At 39.1% G+C, this 19259-nt stretch overlaps 2 protein-coding genes across 3 annotated transcripts in view; one reads left to right on the top strand and one right to left on the bottom strand.

The window, feature by feature from the left end:
- TRAPPC3L (trafficking protein particle complex subunit 3L) overlaps positions 1-15157 on the top strand; it is a 37135-nt gene extending 21978 nt beyond the window's left edge. The window contains exons 4-7 of one of the 2 annotated variants that reach the window (XM_087444027.1): positions 2989-3011; positions 9674-9680; positions 11469-11654; positions 15038-15157. In XM_087444027.1, the coding sequence (XP_087300153.1) occupies positions 2989-3011; positions 9674-9680; positions 11469-11654; positions 15038-15157 (336 nt within the window). The remainder of the gene's footprint in view (positions 1-2988; positions 3012-9673; positions 9681-11468; positions 11655-15037) is intronic. The other variant, XM_004422243.3, reaches the window with a different exon arrangement.
- CALHM5 (calcium homeostasis modulator family member 5) lies at positions 655-9349 on the bottom strand. Its single transcript, XM_004422242.3, has 2 exons — positions 8732-9349; positions 655-5221 (listed from the first exon to the last, which is right to left on the bottom strand). Exons 1-2 carry the CDS (start codon positions 9269-9271, stop codon positions 4832-4834), a joined length of 930 nt encoding a protein of 309 aa, XP_004422299.1. The 5' UTR covers positions 9272-9349; the 3' UTR covers positions 655-4831.
- Positions 15158-19259: the final 4102 nt, after the last annotated feature.

Genomic DNA, 19259 nt, shown 5'->3' with positions numbered 1-19259 from the left:
TTGCGTGGGACAGCAAAATGGAAGGAGAGAGTAGGAATAAGTGAAACATGAATCAAGAACACAGATTAACTTAGTTTTTTAAAACTGTTATTAAATTAATGAAATTCCAATAGGAACATAGCAGTGGCTTAGTTCTGAATCCAAAACCATAAGGTTTCTTGAAAATCATATAGAGCAACAAGGAGAATGAGGGGAAACTCACAAACTCCATTTTCTTGATTCAAACGAAAATATTTCTCCATAATGAAAGAGTACAACTTGTAGCAGGAAAAATTGATTTAAAAAAGACCTATGTGAAGGCATATTTAGTAATGTTATTGTACTTTAAAGATAAAGAAAGAATCCTGTGAGAATATAGGGAAAAACATCACGTTAGTAATAAATCAGGAAGGAATCAGATTTTTCCTTAGCAACATTCAGTGACAAAAGACAATGCAGTAATACTTAAAATATAGAGATATATTAACACTTAATTTGTAGAAAATGTGAACCAGCTAACCTGCCCTTCAAGTATAGAACAGGCCAATAGCTTGAATATGAAAGAATTCAGGAAATAGTATTCCTGAGAACCTTTTCTGAAAATGATACTAGAGGGTAAACTCCAGACAAGCAGAAATTGATTGACAAAATTTCAACAAAAGAAATGAGGTGAGCATATAATTTATTTCATTGCAAAACTGTTATGAAATTTTTCAAACATATATAAATGTAAAGAGAATATATAATAAATCCCATTCATCTACTATCCAGCTTCAATAAGTTTCAATATTTTGCCAATCTTGGTTCATCTTTCAGCTCTCCTCTTTTTTGTACAAAGTATGTTAAAGAAAATTCCAGACATTATGGTAATTCACATACAAATATTTCAATATGCATCTCTAACTGTAAGGACTTTTTAAAAAAACATAAACCACCATGTTATTATCACACATAACAAAATGAATAATTTCCTGAAATCATCTAATTCCCTTTTAATACCCATTCATGTTTCCCTAAATATCTCAAAGATACCTTGTTACATTCGGTTGTTTAAAACAGGAAACAAATAAGGCCCATATGTTGCTTCTGGTCATCATATCTCTTTTATTCTCCTTTTTTTTTATGTCATTGGTCTGTGGAAAACTGGGTCATATGTCCAATAGAATGTCCTATATGCTAAATTCACTTCATAGTGCTAATTAACTTGTTTTCTGTGGCCTGTATTTCCTGTAAACTAATAGTTAGATCTAAATACTTGATTAGATTCAGATTTAATTTTTTAGGAAACAAATATTTCACAAGTAGTTCTGTGTACTTATTCTTGCATTGCATCACATTAGGAGACACATGATACCTGGTTGTCCCATTTTTAGGAATGCTAAGATAGATAAGTGGCTTCAAGTTCCATGGTCCTCACCCCATCATGCTTTCACCTAGTAGTTTAGAATTCATTATCTATTGTCTGGATTTATTATGTTGTTGTGGGTTGTAAAAATGGTTATTTTCTAATTCTGAAAAGCTCTACAAAGAATAAAATAATAAAAGATGAGTAGAGAGGTATAAAATTGATATGCATAAAGCAATAGCTTTTTCATGTACTCAAATAACCATCACTTAGAACGTATAATGGATAAAAGAAACCATTTACAATAGCAGCAAAGAAGAATACTTACAAATACACGAAACTTGCGGAACTTACGTGAGGAAGAATTTAAAATATTCCTAAAGGACAAAGGTAACCTTGAATAAATGGAAAATAAATGGAAAGGCACCCTGTGTTCTCATACAGGTTGATAACAACATACCAAAGATGTCTGATTCAGGGTGGGGCCCTGTCTTCCTGTCCTCCCCGGCTTGGCCTGCTTCGTGCTATAGAGCAGTTGTTCTCAAGATGTGATCTCTGGACCACCAGCATCAGCCTCACCTGAGAACTTGTTAAAAATGCAAATTCTCTTGCCTCATCCCAGACCTACCAAGTTGGACACTCTGAGGCTCAGCAATCTACATTTTAACAAGCCCTGCAGATGATTTTGACATAAGCTCAAGTTTGAGAACCAGTGCTTTAGCACTTCTAAAATTTAAGTTACATAGGAATCACCTAAGATCTTGTAAACTGGAAACTTGATTCAAAGGTCTGGGATGGGGTGTGATTCTGCATTTCTAACAAGCTCCCTCAAGATGCTGATGCTGATGATCTGAAGTCAACAATCTGAGGAGCCGGACTAGAAGACCAGTCTCATTCTAGGTTACTCAAGGCCAGCCTGTCCTGTATCCTCCACTCTCATTTTTTTCTAGGTCTTAATGACAAATAATGTTACCCTTCTCAGTAAAATTTTATTTTAAACAAAATTTAACCCATAGCAGTGTGTTCCTTTTAAACCAAATTTAACCAGAAATAATTAGAAATGAATCTCAGGCTTTGGTGGAGTCATTTTGGAGAGGTACCTATTTCAGCATCTATCAAATCATTTCATAGAGGCTATACTGCTAACTGGAATCTAGAGGAAAAAATTATTAAGGAAAAGCCTATGCATAGGGACAATCTTCATATAAATCTGTGTATAAATCCAATTTGCCTCTAATTTCTCTCCTTTAATAAATTCTGATTCTCATGTATTAGTGTTCAGGCTATCTATTGCTTGATAGTGCCTCCCAATTTGGTGGCTTGAAACAACAAACATTTATTTAAGCTCATGATTTTCTGGATCAGGGATTTGGACAGGACATAGTGGGGACTGCTCTACAATGCCTGCAGCCTCAGATGGAGTGGCTCAAAAGTCTGGATGGCTGGAGTGGCTTCACTAGGACCATAGATCTGGAGCCTTTGTTCTGGCTGTTGGTTGGGTTCCTTGGTTCTTCTCCATGTTGTGTCTACTGAGGCTGGAATGTCCAGAATGTTGTTCAGTCACATGTCTGGCACCTAAGCCAGACTGGAACAGTTGGGGCTAGCCAGGAATCTCTCTCTCTCTCTCTCCTTTTCTCTCTCTCTCTGTCTCTCCACTTGGCTAGGTTGGACTTCTTCAGAGCTTGGAGCTCTCAACTGGATTTCTTACACGGTGGCTGGCTTCCACCAGGTAGAGCATTGCCAGAGACCAAGGCATAGGCTGAAATACTTCTACAATCTGGCTTCACTTTGCTATGTTCTGTTGGTTTGTTAAAGCCAGCTTCAAGGAGGGGGGAATGACTCCATCTCTCAATTGGACCCATTGAGCCATACTTAATTTACCACTGTTAGGTTTTATTAAAGTGAAACCCAGATGCACTGAAGTTGGTTTGGCTAGAATCAATGTAAACACAAAAACATACTACCTACAAAACCTTCCTTGAAAGCTCATACTGGCTCAAGAGAGCCATGGTTAACATTTCTTCCTAACCCTGCATTCAGTGACATCACCTTGGTAACTTAGAATTACATCATGAAAATTGGCAATGACTTCAAACTAGGGCTTTTTTTTTTTTTTGAAAGCCAGTTGCTAAACATTTATCACACATCGTGTTTACAACCCAAATAGTATTTCAAATATTGCAACCTCACAGCCCCCACTTCCTACCCTTCCACCTACATACACACATCTGACCCTGCAACTTCAAGTTCACAAGGATATGATCCGGGTCTTAAACCTATAGGGTCCTCCACACACAATTTTCCATGATGTTCCATGGCAATAAGGAGTTAATCCCCAGGATTTTCAAAATAAGAGACAAGGACCCCCAGTGATATAAGGTGTGAGCCAGAGCATAAAACATGGTGCCTCTTCCTTAAGCATCAATTCCACTCAGAGATTTAGGGGGAATTTAAAAAAATGTATATATGTGTATATATATATATATATGTATGTGTATATATATATATTTAAACTAATGTAGATATATTACATAGTAGGATGCAAAATTTGCATTATCTCTTATAAATGTAAAACTACAAAACAGTTTTATACCATCACTGCTTTGAACAGTTTCCCCAGACCTCCAGGCGGGGCCGACTTACCCATTCAGCACAGTAGGGACTGTGCCTAGGGCCCATGATACTTGCAGGCTCCCACAAAACATTTTTAATTTATTTTAAAATCAGAAGGAAATAAATGAACTTTATGCTGAAGAAAATGTTTTAATATGTAATATTAAAATATTTGTCTTTATATCAATACAGTTATAAATATATGTGTGTGTGTGCACACGTGTGTGTATTTTTTAATATAGAAAGGTGTCCATGAAGGCAAAAGTGCCTAGGACCCACACAAATCGTAATATAGCCCTGCCTGTAGAGACATTCTTTCAGTACACAGAGGAAACGTGTGAAAAGCTCTGAATTTTAGGAACCGTGTCCTTTCAATTGGTTATTGTTGAGAACAGATATCTTCAGATTCCAAGGGAATGAATTTCAAATGGCAGAATCCTTGAAAGGCAATAGGATAGATTTATAGGACAAGGACTCCCGCTGACTACACCACAGATCTCACCATGTACAAGAGTCTATGTTGACTCACTCACAAGTCACTGCTTCTGTCCCCAGATGCCATCATCAATATTTACAGAGAGTGGCAGACCCTCTTGCATGAGTCTAACTCTCGAATCATAAAATCTTAGAACTTGAAGCAGCTGGCCCAATCCCCAACAGATGGGAAAGCACCTTTGTCATCATCCTTGACCGGTCAGTCACTCAGCATCAGTTTGAACACATCCTGACACCATCTGCACTTGGGAGCTGCAAAACAGCTTCACTTTGTGTTATTGTCTCATAAAGAAACACTAACTGTGAGAAAACAGAGATATACAGGTTGCTGTTGATGCAGTAGGAAGATATCAGAATGAGTATATCCTTGGACACTGTGAGTCAGTGATGATGGGTGAACTACACATTGTGGGCGGTACCCACAAGGGCCATCGAGGTCTCATCATCCTCAGGGCTCAGCTCCAGACCATCCTCCACCACCTTATGGAGGGTGCTGTAGTGTTGCCGGCTTGGGTGGAAAGAATGCAGCTCAGAAGCAGCCTCCCAGGCCGCAAAGGTGGGCATGGGGAAGACATCTGGCCTCTTGTTTTCAAAAAAGCATTTAAGGTTTCTCTCACTCAGCTCGTTGGCATACTCCAGGAACATATTTTCCAAATGTTCCTTTTCCTTTTGTGCATACGTCTTCCAAAAATTCAGCTGAAGGTAGCTAACTTTAGATCGGCAGCGAGCATAACAAGTGGTGAGCAGCGAGAAGAAGGATGCTGAACAAATCAGGCACCATCCTAGAATCTTAGAAAGAAAGAAACATTGAGGACATGTAAAAGCAAAGTCACTTCTCAGGGAGACAGATGGTGTTATTGGGAAGGGTTGGCTAAATTAACGCCACAGTCATTGCCATATTCGGTTGAAATACTTCATCTTAATTTTTTAAAAACACGTTTTTAACAGTCAAAATAAAATTAGGGTTTACCTAATCTGTAATCTCTATGCTACCCACCATTGCTGGTATGCAAAGAAATATCCAGAAGGCAGGTAAATGCAAAAGAGCAAAAAGTATAGATTATCCAAATATTGGTCATTTGCTCAAGTGGTATTAGCTATCAGAGGAAGGAATTCCTCTGCGTGAGTAAATGTGGTCATTTGAGCAAATGGCTACTTCTTTAGCCAGGTGTTTTCAGGCATTGGTAACTGCATATACATGTCTAGTCACTGATTTTTCCCATGTTACTTTGTTTGCAGAGAATAGCAGACCCTCTCTGAGAGAAATATCGTTACTCGTTATTCATAATACAGCGAGACAGACATAATACAATAACGAAACTGAAGTTATAAGAATTTAAAGCCTGAATGAAAACTGAGAAAAAAAATTACCTTCAGATTTATAGGTTCTGAATTTGGGTAATTGGAAAAAAACAAATACCTCTGTGAATACACATGGTTCAGCTGGGATTTTTTTTCTGAATTTTAAAAACAGAAGTCTAAATAGCTCAACTTATCCTCTAAACTTTTTGTTGTTCTAATTATATTTTTCACAGTGGGAATTAATTTCATAGTTGGACAACCAACAGAGCTTTTTCAAAGTTTCTCTTGGCATTTTAGTTAAATGACCATTAGTATTTCTCAGCTGATGGGCCTGTCTGAAAATAGAAACAGTCATCTGCAAAGGAACCCATTCAGACTGTAATAACAGAACCATAGATAAGCTCCAATGCTTTGAATCGGTGGTTCCTAAACTCTGGCTCAGACTGTGCAGTTGTTGTGAAGGGTCTCAGACTCCACATGAAGCCAACCCTGGATTAGCGCAACTTTCCCCTTACTATGGGTGTTGTCTGTGCCTCAGTTTCCTCAATTGTAAAATGGGGGTTACACACGTCAGAGGGTAATTTTGGAGATTAAAATGAGGTGATGCTGGACACACACATGCTTTCAGTGTTAGCTATTATCACATGCTGCTATTTTTCAAATGTATATATGTTTATGTGAAAGTGTTACTGAGCTCATAGTACCTTTCTATCATTATGATTAATGAATGGAAGTCCTCATATTTACTTTGAATCACTTGTGGTTGGCTACCTCAGAACGTCCTCTTTTCTTCATCCTCTACCTTCCTCTTTCCCCACAGCTGGGCATCTTGTGGACCAGTAGGCCATCTCACCTCAACATCTGAGCCATTCTGCTTGAGTTATGATCTATTCGATCAGTTTCAGACCTCTCTTACCCCCATTTTCATGACCCCACATTGCATAACCTTAGCATCGCTTCACTCTCACTTGAGTGCTAAGCACTGAGCCCTCTTGTTCTTCTCCAATTCATAATGCCCAGAATCTAACTAGACATGGTAGATGCTCCCACACCAGCCATAAATAGCTCTCAATTTTATAGCATTCTGCCTGAGTATCTTCTCTCAATTGTCTCATCAATTTAGAATTTAGAACACTTAACATGTGCCAGCAGCTTTATGCCCATTTATGTCCATTATCTCTAAACCTTCCAATAACTCTCCAAGGTAGGTGTTATAACCCAACGAGAGGAAACCAGGGCTCAGAGAAGTCAAACCACTAGCTCTAGGTCACATAGCTGTTAAGTGGTAGAGTCAGGATTCAAACCCAAGGCTAGCCAACCCAAGGGCCAAGTTCTTGCCACTACTCTATTCTACCTTCCTTAAGAACAGAGAGCCACCCAGCAGGAGTTCTTGTTTCTCTGCCCCACCCATGGATGGGACACTTTTTCCACCCCCACCCACACACTCAACTATTGGTCTGGACTGTTTGCTGCTCCTGCCTGTCTGAACCGCTGTGGTCAGCACCTTCTATGGACACAGCTCCCTTTGTCCACATCCCTCATGCATCCTCCCCTAGGAATCAGCCCCAGGTCCTTCTCATTCTGCCGAGGAGTAAACAGGTCAGTGTGCCCAGGCTGAGCTGTGACAGGATGTGCACCATTTCCTTATGCCTGTGTTTAGAGAAGAAAAGCTCACGCAGTGATAAGTGTTTGGATCTGGCGCTAACTGAATGGAGCCTGGACCCTGAGGACATAAACCATAAATCACTCATTGTATCATAACATTCGTAATTAATACCTTCCTTCAACAAAAGAGGGAAGACATTTGGGAGCCTGGCATGTTTTTATCTAAGATGCTCTTCGTACATTAAACATAAGATTTTGTTTGGGGTCATTTTTAGGCTTATCAGTTTATGAAAAGACTATGACTACACTGCCATCCAGCTTTGGAATGTGTGATTTTAAAAACAAACTTTGATGTCAATTATACCTCAATAAAAAAATTTTTTAAAAAAACAGACTTTGCCTTGACGTGTTGTTGTAAAGGCAAGTCGTTGTTGAAAATATAATTATACGATTTTCAGTGCATTTAATCTGAAACAAATAGCATTCCTGACAAATTGTGGATCTGTTTATCTACTCTTATTGCTTGTTTGGTTTGGGGAATGCAATTCCTACTACTCACAAGTAGGAATTCAGTCTTTTCCTGAGGCAGGGGCAAGGCTTCACATCTGGATTTGTGCTTATGTGTCTGGAAGGAGGACAAGCTACTTCCTTGCATCACTTAGGTAAAACTATGATTTCCTTCTGTTAAATAAAACAATGCCCCATATCTTGAGCCTCTAAAGTAATGTAAGAACTTTTTTAGCTGTACAGCACAAAAAGACATAATCTCCCTAGAGAATATGGTCCCTTTTCACTGAAGGCTATTTAAAGACTGCCAAGTCCTATTTTATATGGGAAATTCTTCTCAATCTTGACAATGTTTATACATAGATATAGCAGTTGCCAGAAATCATTCAAGGCAAGCCCTACACTTATTATATTACATGCAACTTTGAAAAGTATTAGCTCATTTGGTTTGTCTATATTTTAATAGATAAATATTGTTTGTATGTGTGTTTCTAAGAAACAAGTTTGCAAATAAATAATTGATAGAAGGCAGAAATTTCTGATTACAGCTCTGCCATTAACAGTCGGTTATGAGTTAGTGTCATGCATTATTTGCAAAGTCAACCCAGAGAGATTGTTTTAAAGTACTTAAGTATTTACAGATGCATAACCCAGAAGATATTTTCTTTTTGGAAATGGGAAAAACAATACAATCAGCAATTTTATTGAGCCATCTAACCTCTAAAAAGCTTTTCCCGAGATTGTCTTAATGCTGCATCATGTTGCATTTTGCATTTAGTTTCAAAATGTTCTAGCAGGATTCAGACATAGCCCCGGCGGACAGGAGAACAGAGAGAATACTTCAGGCTCATGCTGGGAGAGAAAGGCGAGTTTGTCCTTTCTTACCTGAGACTGGGCTTGCAGGGACAGTTTCAATTCTTCATTGTCTGTGGGTGTCATGCTGGTCTTGCCACAAGATACTTTGTAAAGTTCTTCCCAGCACTCTTTGGGCTTGCCCTTGCAAATCAGTCCCAGGAGTCTTGAACTTTTCGTCCCGCTCATGGCACATTCATAAAAAGTCCCATTGAGCAAAGCCACAGAAAGCCACATCACTGGAGCCACCAATGAACTCAGAGTGATCTGGCCAAGGACATAGAAGAAGCGGCAGCTGTGGCCTCTGGGGAAGATTTTCCTGGGATTCACACAGCAGCCTGTGAAGAGTCTCCACGACCGGTTGTGCAGAAAGAATCCCAGGATCAGTAACACCCAGGCAGGAGCAAAGAGGAAAACCAGCCCGTAGACCAGATTCGCAGTGCTGCAGGGGCACTTAAAAGCCACGAGTGAGAAGAGACGCTCACTTCCCACCGTCAGCAGAGCCAGGAAGCTGTAGCCAATAGCAGTTTTCTGGTTAAGGAAGAATTTTAAAACCCCCCGAAAAGCATCCATGTTGGAGATACACAAAGAGGGAAAACGCTTTGCTCTTATTCATTGGCAGAGCAGCTGTGGCAGCAGCTGAGGGTGGAGCTCTTTCTTCCTTAGAAACAACAGTCCTCCTTCTCAGGCTGAATTCAGCCAGATAAGGAAACAATGTCATTCCCTAGGAATGAATATTTCCCAATCATGTTCAGATAATGCCTCCTACTGGTGGATATTGGACCATGAAACTAGAGCCAAAACACTGAGAATTAGAGTAAATTCAAAGTGCACAGCCTCCATTTTTATGTTATTTTCATGGGGCTTGGATTTCTGATTCTCAATCATACACATAATTGTCTAGGAATTTTCCAGCTGGAGGAATCAACATTAGCAGAAGTCTGTTTCAGCCAATTGATTGGGAGCCAGATCAAGTCTCCAAGCCTGGAGTTCCACGGTAGTTTTTTCTCTCACTACTTAAGATTGCAACTTTTACTGCTTTGACTTAAGATCTGGAAGATTCATTTTATATCCTCTTAAATTGACTAGTGTTAGAGACTTGAACCAAATATTAGGATTTGGGCTATTTGAAATTTATATGGAAACGTTTAGGGAGAGGTTGAATTTTGAATGAAAGACAAAATGAGAAGGGTTCTCATCATTTCTTTCCTAGGCTATCATAGTTACCTCTTGATTGGTATCTCTGCCTTTGACCTCATGCCCACCCCCACCCTCAACCCTAAATCCATCCTCCTTGCTGACATGCAGGAGATCCCTCTAAAACAGAAATTCAATTCTACTCTAGCCTACTCATACCTTCGGGGCTCCCTGCTGCCTACAAGTTGATAGCTGCCAACCTCTCCTGAACCTTATTATGGTATTTTATGCCCATGATATATTCCCTCTACCTAGGATAGCTCTCCCACCCCACTTTGTCCACCTGGCAAACTCTCACTCAATATTCATGACAGGGAAGAAGTTTCTACCTCTGAATATTTCCATGATTGCTTCCTAATATACAACATTGTATTTGTAGGACTTATCATACCATTGCAATTACTTGTTCAATATCTATAGTCCATTTTTGACTATGAGCTCACATAAAAGAGGAACTACGTCCTATTTACGTTTGTATTCTGGGTCTAAACATGGTGTCAAACACAGAATGGATGCTCATTTAATAATTTGTTTTTCAAATAGTTATTGAATTCCCACTGTGTGCCAGGCACCATGCTAGACAGGCAGTGCTTAATGAGTACCTACTGAATGAATGAATGAATGAATGAGTGAATGATGAACCTTTTAGTACTTCTAATTATAATTCAAGGAAATTGTTTCCATTCTTTCCTACACTGGTCTTAATTTTAAAAATTTAATTAAGGTACTTGAAAGATGACAACATATCAAGCTGACAAATTCCCATTAATAAGCTTCAAATTCCAGGCCTGTGCATTTTCTGAAAAGAAACTGCCTTGGATTAGGAGTCAAGGAACTAAGTTACAGTATAGCCTTGGTCATGTCATTTTACTTCTCTGAATCCCAGCTTATTCATTTGTGAAACTGGGGGTATAAAAGAAATAGTTTCTAAGGTTTCTTCTATATCTACATTATAAAATTCTTTCAGCCCTGTAAAACCACAAACTTTTTGCAGAAGCTACTTTATGACTCATCTATATGCCTCCCACCACTACCCCTTGCTCCTTATTAGAGACTTGTCATTCTTAGTGATATGATCCTCTCCATTTCCCAAAACACACCCTTGGGTCTAATCTTCCCACAGCATTCTCTGTTCTATCATCTTCCTATTGTGGCAGATGTGTCCTGGGGCCACTTCTTGTTTTAATTCCAGATCCTATATTTTACTAGGCTCAGTATGACAAATGTAGTAGTTTGTTGATGATTAATAATATTTTAATTTTTTACCCTCGTAAAAGATATTTATTTCTGAAAAAGATTTTTTTTTTGAGAATAATGCCTTAACTCTGTTTCATAAACCATATTTTTTTCACAGCAAACTAGTCCCTTAAGAGGTTGCATAAAAATAAAAGGGTTGAAGACTTGCACAAGTCAGGGTGAGTAAATTCCAAAGCTAAGAGTGAACCCAGACTTCCTGCCTACAATCTCCACATGTTTAACCATTGTGCACCACCTGGAACAGGATATTGGGGTGCCCTACTAATAGACATTTGTTCTAGACCAAATTTTAGTAATTTTTTTTCCTTTTTATTAGGTTGCTTTCAAGATGTACTTGGGAATTACACCAAGTGTGACCTGTAACAATTCAGGCAGAAGTGAATTTTCCCTGATTCTAGACAAGAATCCTCTGGTGGAGTTTGTGGAAGAGCTCCCTGCTGGACGATCTTCTCTGTGCTACTGCAATTTACTTTGTGGGATTATCAGAGGTGCCCTGGAAATGGTAAAGTGCATAGTTCATTTTGCCGGGTATATTAGTTATGCCATGCCGTGTAACAAATTACCCCAAAATACAGCCACTTAAAACCACAGACATTTATTATCTCACACAGTTTCTGAGGATCAGAAATCTGAGTGAGGCTTAGCTGGGTAGTTGTGGCTCAGAGCCTTTCATAGCTAAACACATGCAATCAAGCTGTTGGCCAGGGCTGCAGTCTCTGAAGACTTGACTGAGGCTGGAGAATCTACATCCAAGCTCACTCACTTGGCCTCAGTGCCTTGCTGGCAGTTGGCTGGAGGCTTCAGGAAGTTTCTGGCCACACAGGCCTGTTTGTGGATCTAATCACAACTGGTGCTGCCAACCCTGGTACATTGTGGGAGGGCACTACCTGAGGGCGTGAATGACAGGAGGTGGGGGTCACTGCAGGGCCATTTTGGAGGCTGGCTTCCACACCTGAATTATTCATTGCTTTAACTAAGACAATTATTAGCATCTGCTAAGAGTCAGGCACTGAACTTACAAAGAAGAGCAAGACACAGTTGCTGCCCTTCAAGAATCTTCTGTCCTGTAGAGAAATCAGATGTGTAAAGAAGTGTACCTAAGGGCTATGGGAGGACGGGGAGAGGGGAGGGAGCTGGGGGCAGGGAAGGCTTCCTAGAGAAACTCTGAGATGGCATTTAAAGGATAAATAGGAGTTAGGCAAAGGTCTTAGGGTAAGGCAAGCAGGGGAAAATAGTATTCCAGGTAAAAGGAGCAGCAAAAGAATGTTTCATTCAAGGAACAAGGAACTTGAACTAGTTCAGTATGAGTGACATGCAGGTTGAGAGAAGTATTGTCACGAGAAGCGAGGTTTAAATTCTTTACAGAGGCCTCATAAAAAAGGTGTTCATGTTACAAGCTTAGGAATTTGGATTTTTATATTGAAAACAGACACAACCTGTTATAGGTTTATAAACAGCGGAATGATACTTTGATATTTGTGTTTTAGGAATTTCATTCCTTTGTTAACAAAGTGAAAGTGTACAGGAGGGGACAGTGCTGGAGGATGGGGAGAGCAGTTAGGAAGCTGATGATGGTAACCTCAAGTAAAACCAGAACGAACCTCTGACAGTAGGAGATGAGAGAAGACAGATTTGAGTAACCTTAAGAAGGTAGAACAGATAACTAGGTAGGTTATCAGTTGGCTTAAAGGGACACAATTGAGGAAAAGATTCAGGAATTATTTTTAGGTTTCTGAGCAACCTGTAGGGCTGGTTGTACTATTAACCAAAGAAACAAAACCAGGAGGATTACACTGGGGGCATTGGGGATGGGAAGAGACAAAGTGAGGTGTTCAATTTGGCAGCTGCTGGGATTGAGGTGTCTAACTCACACACAAGTGATGATACCCACTAAGCAGTTGTTATGCATATCTGGAAGTCACAGAGACAAGTGGACCAAAGAGACACTGGAACTGTCAAAGAATGCCTAGGGAGAGTGTGTAGAGTAAGAAGAAAAAGGAGTCATAGATGGGACGCTAGGAAACAACAAAACATAATGAGCAGGTTAAACGGAGAACACAAAGGCTGCGAAGGATACCAAGAAGGAGTAATCAGAGGTAGGAAAAACACCAGGAAAGAATGGAGCTATAGAAATAAGGGAGGAGACTATTTCAAGAAGAGGGAGTGATTCACAAGATCAAGGACAGCAGAGAGGCAGAGTAAAACAAGACTCAAAAAATATTCACAACGTTTATGGACCAAAAAGTCAGGAAGGACCTCGGTAAAAGCTGTTTTGGGAAAGTGGAGGGAGAAGAAGACAATCTCTCAAAGACTGGTGAGCCAAGAGCAGCTTAGGAAGAAGTAATAGTCAACAGAGTCTCATTTTTCCAGAAGGTTAGCTGTTAAGAATGGTGGGACCACATAGTGGACAAAGGCTAGACGTGTGTTGACCTATACAATAATGAGGCATGCATATGATTTTCAATTATTTGTGATAATTAGGGGAAGGATATAATAAGATGTAATCCAAAAGAGTAAAACAATAGAAATGTGTTATTCACACAGGTCCTCCATGCTTCTACCCTACCGTTTTTTTAGGCTTGCCTTACAATCAGTGGCAATGAAGTCAAGAAAGGGGGAGGGAAGAGTTCTGGGAGCCTACAGGCAAAGAGATGAACCATAAAACCAAGTCAAAAATAGGATAACTCTCCCGCTTTTGTGGATAACAGTTGATTATATATGTTGAGTGACAAATAGGTATCAGACCTCATGTGGCCCCAAATATCTAAATGACTTCAATGTCATCTCCTTGTTTTAAATGATTTGCTGTTAAATTTTGACAAAGACAAAAAAAGATCTTATGGGGAAAAAATAAGGGTGAATTTAGCTTCTATATTTCAAAGTGCAGTCTACATCCTTCTATTGGGTGGTGGGCATCTCAAAGGTATGATTTTTGTACCCCGTACGAGTCAGATAATTTGCCACACCAAAGTCTATGGGTTAACAAATCTAGACTGGTTGGCCAAGGAATTCTTAGTGAGAGAGAGGAGTGAGTCAGGTAAGATTTTATAAATTTTAATTAATTGCCTACTACTTCCAGGCTTTTTCACTTGTTATTTGCTTTTACTAGGTACTTTCGCTTATTTATCTCTATGACTGAAAATAGCTGAATGGACACTCTTGAGAGTAGGTCAGCAATATCATGCTGCTCTTATGGGATTACATTTTAACGAATAGAAAATAGAAATAGTGACTAGAAAAGCCTTAGGGCTTGCTTCAATGTCTGGGAAATGGGGAATGCTTTCCAGTGGAAAAGAAGGGCTGGGTATCAAGTATGCATGTCTGTAATTTCAATCTTTAATTTTATATTTATTTAGTTGATAATTTTTCAAAGCTTTCAAACCATAAGTGATTGCTAAATGTTGTTAGGACAAGCAATTATGTTATTTAGCTAATGACAGAATGATTCATAGCAAGTCAGTTGGAGAGGAATTGTTTAAGAATCCATTTATCCTTGGAAGTTCTACTTGGCAAGGCACAGTGGATCAAGGCATCTTTGAGTTGGGAATCTGTGTTCTTCCTGAGACGGATCCATAGTGCTGCCCAGCGCTGTGAGCAAAAATGGGCCCACATCTCTGGGCTCGCCCCAGAGTCAGCCAAGATGAGCCTGGCCTAGACCGCCCTTTTCTTTGCAGACTCACAACACAGAGCTGACACACAGCCAGACCATCTCTGGGGGAAACACAGTAAAGGACCGTTCATCCAAGAACAAGCTCGCTTTTACCATTCCATAAGGAAAGTCAGCTCCTTATGGGGTAAATAAAGCTGAAAAAGGAAACAGAAAAATTTAGAGAGCTTTTTTTCAAAACCTGAGTGACACAAGCCTGTTTTTTTTTTCTTTCCTAGGTTCATTTGGCTGCTGATGTTACATTCTTGCAAGACAGACTAAAAGGCGACAGTGTGACAGAAATAGGGATAACGTTTCTGAAAAAGCTAGACGAGAAAAAATACAGGCGGAAAAAATGAAGAATAGCGTGCAAAATGCCACAGGGTGGCTAGCTGAGGAGTTAATGTTAGCTAAACATATACAGCCATTGAAATTTTGAATTGCTTAATAGCATGGGCTTTAAAAGGCTTATAAATCAGCCAGAAATTTGAAATGCAGGGCACTAGGATTTAAAGCTGTATTTTTTTCTTGGCTTATAAATCACATATTTGCAATCTCATGTCCACAGGATTTCATTTACAAATAACTCCCTATAAGATAACGAACACGAATTCCACATATTACATAGTCCATCCAAAGAGAGTCTACTCATTTCACTTACTTACAGTAATCGAAAAAAAAAGGGTACCACCTGTTCAGTTGTATTTATCCCTTCTCATTGGAAAAATGGATGAAATGATACAGTATAGAGTTCACCATGTATAGACAGTTTCTAGATACTGTATATTGCACTCTCTGTAGAAACAGTGCCATTTGTAACACTTTTCCATATTCTTGAGAAACTATGGATGTGATTTTTCTCATATATTGGCTTGGATCTTAGCTTCAACCTCCTAAAGCTACTCTTGACTTATAATCAACAAGACAAGCTATTTATTTGGATGCTAATTCTAATGCTAATTCTAAACATTCAAAAATAGCATTTAATTTTAATTCATTTAATTTTTAGATAGCTGGTATTAACCAAATTCCTTCTTTTTCTCATGAAGTATTGCTGATGGTCAGGCCAGGAAATCTCTAAAATGAAGAGGTAAATCATGTTCTTTGAGAATACTTTCTTACCTCAAAGCTTATTCAGTTAGAATTTTTGCTATCATTTTTATCCCCTAAAAATCTTACAAAGTATATTTTGTCTGTGACCAAAACATATTTAAAATTCATAATGTACCAGATAAAATAAACAGTAATCTTTACCAGACCATCAGCATACAAGGGCAGCCTACACAGCCGTCCAGAATCTACTGGGCTCTGCAGTGAACTCAAATTACAAGTAAAAGTTACGATTAGTGTGGCACCATTGGTTAAAACTGGTGGAAGTGATATATGGTAGTGTTGGACCCCAATTAGGACTCAAGAGCCTGAAGATACAGTCCCAGTTCTGTTTCTAGTAGCGTCAGCTGATCCTGACTAGTGGCTGATCCTGGGCTAGGTGCATCATCTCTTTTTTCTCTCTGTAAAACGACTATTGGACATGATAAATATCTAAAATTATATTGATGCATTTAAATGACATCAATAACCACTGAAATTTCGCATTTTGGGAATTTAGCAGACTATGAGGAAATTGTTTGCTCCCCATCTACCTGTCTGAATCTTCAAAGGACGTTGAGGTAGGTACTAAGGACCAAACAGAGTCCCTGGAGCAGATGCAGCATCAGTGGAAAAACATTCAAGCTGGTGGCACAGAAGACCAGGATTGAATCTGGGAGAAGAAAATGTCTGATATCAGAAGAGATATCACAATGCCATGTATTTTAACTGATGCCTCCAAGAAGGATGTTTGCCTACAATCCATCCCAAAGCTTCTTTTCAGGATATTTCCATCTTCTGCTCAGTTTCCTCTTTCTTCTTTATAATACACTCACCCCTCCAGGAACCCAAGATATTCATGTCTAAGGGCCTCCCTCTTAAATCAGCCCCTAACTAGCCCTCTTGAAAATGTTCCATGCCCTGGAATGTTCTCTACCTGTCTACAATATCCTCTCCTTTCTCTCTCAACCCAGCCATCAAAACTCTCTTGGCCCAATGTCTTCATTACCCACGCTGTTGAAGGCAGCTTAATTTGATTCTCTCAGTGATGCTGAGTGTTGGAACTGGTGATGGCTTCAGGATGAGATTTGTTCCCCATTCCTTTTTTTTCCTCATTCTAGAGAGGGAAGCCAGTCTCTTGGCATTTATACTTGAATTTATGCTATGAAAGGTGACCTATATAACCAAGAGAGTGGCTTGTTTGTATTCAATAGGCACTCCATCCTGAAGAATGTGAGACTCTAGAAAGTGCTGTCCATAAGAATTATCAGCCACATATAAATTTTCTAATAGCCACATTAAAAAGTAAAAAGAAACAGGTTACATTAATTATAATAATGTATTTCATTTAGATTAATTATCCAAAATATTATTATTTCAACATTTAGTCAATATAGAAACTATTAATGAGGCATTTTACATTCTTTTTTTATACTAAATCTTTAAACTCTAGTGTGTATTTTATGCTTTTAGCACATCTTAATTCAATGCTAAATTTTCAAAGGTTACAGTGAAATGTAGTACTTCACTACAATAAAATTGTGTTTAGTGTTGTTTAATAGCTTCAATTTTAATATCTAAATTAATTAAAATTAAACTAAATTAAAAATTGATTTCCCCAGTCACACTAGTCACATTTTAAGTGTTCAGTAGCCATTTGTGACTAGAGGCTACTGTAATGTACAGCACAGGTCTAGAATTCCCAGTCAAAGATCCATTGCAGGGGGCCGGCCCCATGGCTCAGCGGTTAAGTGTGCGCGCTCCACTACTGGCGGCCCGGGTTCAGATCCTGGGCTTGCACAGACGCACAGCTTGTCCAGCCATGCTGAGGTGGTGTCCCACATACAGCAACTAGAAGGATGTGCAACTATGACATACATTTATCTACTGGGGCTTTGGGGAGAAAGAGGGAAAAAAAAGGAGGAGGATTGGCATGGATGTTAGCTCAGGGCTGATCTCTCCTCACAAAAAAAAAACAAAAAACTATTAGAAAGATCCATTGGATCTCCTTAAACTTGAGCACAAAGGGGAGGACCCAGGTTCACAGAGAGGGAGAGAGGAGATGGGTAGAAAAGACAAGAGGTAAGGAAAATCAGGAAAAAGATTGTCAGATGCATGAAATACTGTCTCTCCACTAACTGAGTGGTGATCCATAAAAACAGAAAAACTTCTGTGTAAAAGTTTCATAGTAAAGAAAGGTTGCACACCATCTCCTGGGCTCCAAGTGTATTTTCATCACCTTTGTGTGAAGTTGTCTTTCTAATAAAGAGCTTGTGGAAGTTGCACAGCATAACTACAGAGTTATGTAATATGAGTATTTTATAAAAGACTTCATTCTGATTCCCCAACCTTGATCAATGCAGAGATTTTTATCATGTGCCAAAGCCAAAAGGACAGAAAGATAGTTTAGCGCTATTCAAATGGCATTACCGGATTGTTACCCAAGCTGTTAACTGAGGAGGCCTGCCTTGGTTGCCTATTCACTATTTAAAGTTGCCAGGAATCAGAAATACTTCCCTCAGCAGCCTGCACACTTATTGAGTCTTCTCAAATCTCTCAAGTTCATCCATTAGTTATTAGAAGTCTGGATCTCTTTAGCAGTTGGAATGAACTGTTATGAGTAAATGGAAAGGTTCCTCTTCTCCCTGTTTATGAAGGACCAAAAGAAATTTGGAAAACTAGATGCTTGAAGTGAGAGGATGACATTAAAACTTTTGTAACCAAAGAGGCCACTTTAATCAAAGTCTGCTACATGTTAACTAACAAAGTAAGTGTTGAACGATATGATATTATTCGTGGTTAAGGGTCCCTCCAGTTGGGACCGTAGACTCTGGGTGGTCACTGTATTTCGTAGCTTCCTCCACCAGCTATGGAGGCTAAGTAATATCTACCTAGTAACACTAAAGGAGTCCAGGATGCAGGCATTCTCTCAGCCCTAAAAATTTGATATGACCAAAGATTCCTTCTTAAAAAAAGGAGCCAAGATTTGTTTACTCTGCTTGGTTGCATATTCCTTGAAAAATCTGTCCAGTTGCTGCACTTCCTCATTGTGGTAAACCTTCCAGAACTTTAGCTGGACATGACCAGTGGTCAACCAACAGTGGCTAAGGCAAATAATCAGCGGACAGAAAAGGGATGCAGCTGGTATAATGCACAAGTCTGTGATCTGAAAAGTAAACACTTAGTTCTTATTCAATCAGCACTAGTCACCCTAAAATTGAGAATAAGGCATAGCCACAACAATCACTAACAAAATTTTATTTTTCAAGTGTTTCATTAAGAGAGGAGGAGCTAAACAAAACGCATCAAAAGTTGGAAATGCTTCACTAAAAATAGTTAAATAAATGTCCTAGGATAATTCCTTGTTCTCCC

Source organism: Ceratotherium simum, chromosome 19 (genome assembly GCF_057802395.1).
Source record: "Ceratotherium simum simum isolate JZ-2026a chromosome 19, ASM5780239v1, whole genome shotgun sequence".
Classification (NCBI taxonomy): Eukaryota; Metazoa; Chordata; class Mammalia; order Perissodactyla; family Rhinocerotidae; genus Ceratotherium; species Ceratotherium simum.
This window is presented reverse-complemented; position numbering and strand designations above follow the sequence as displayed.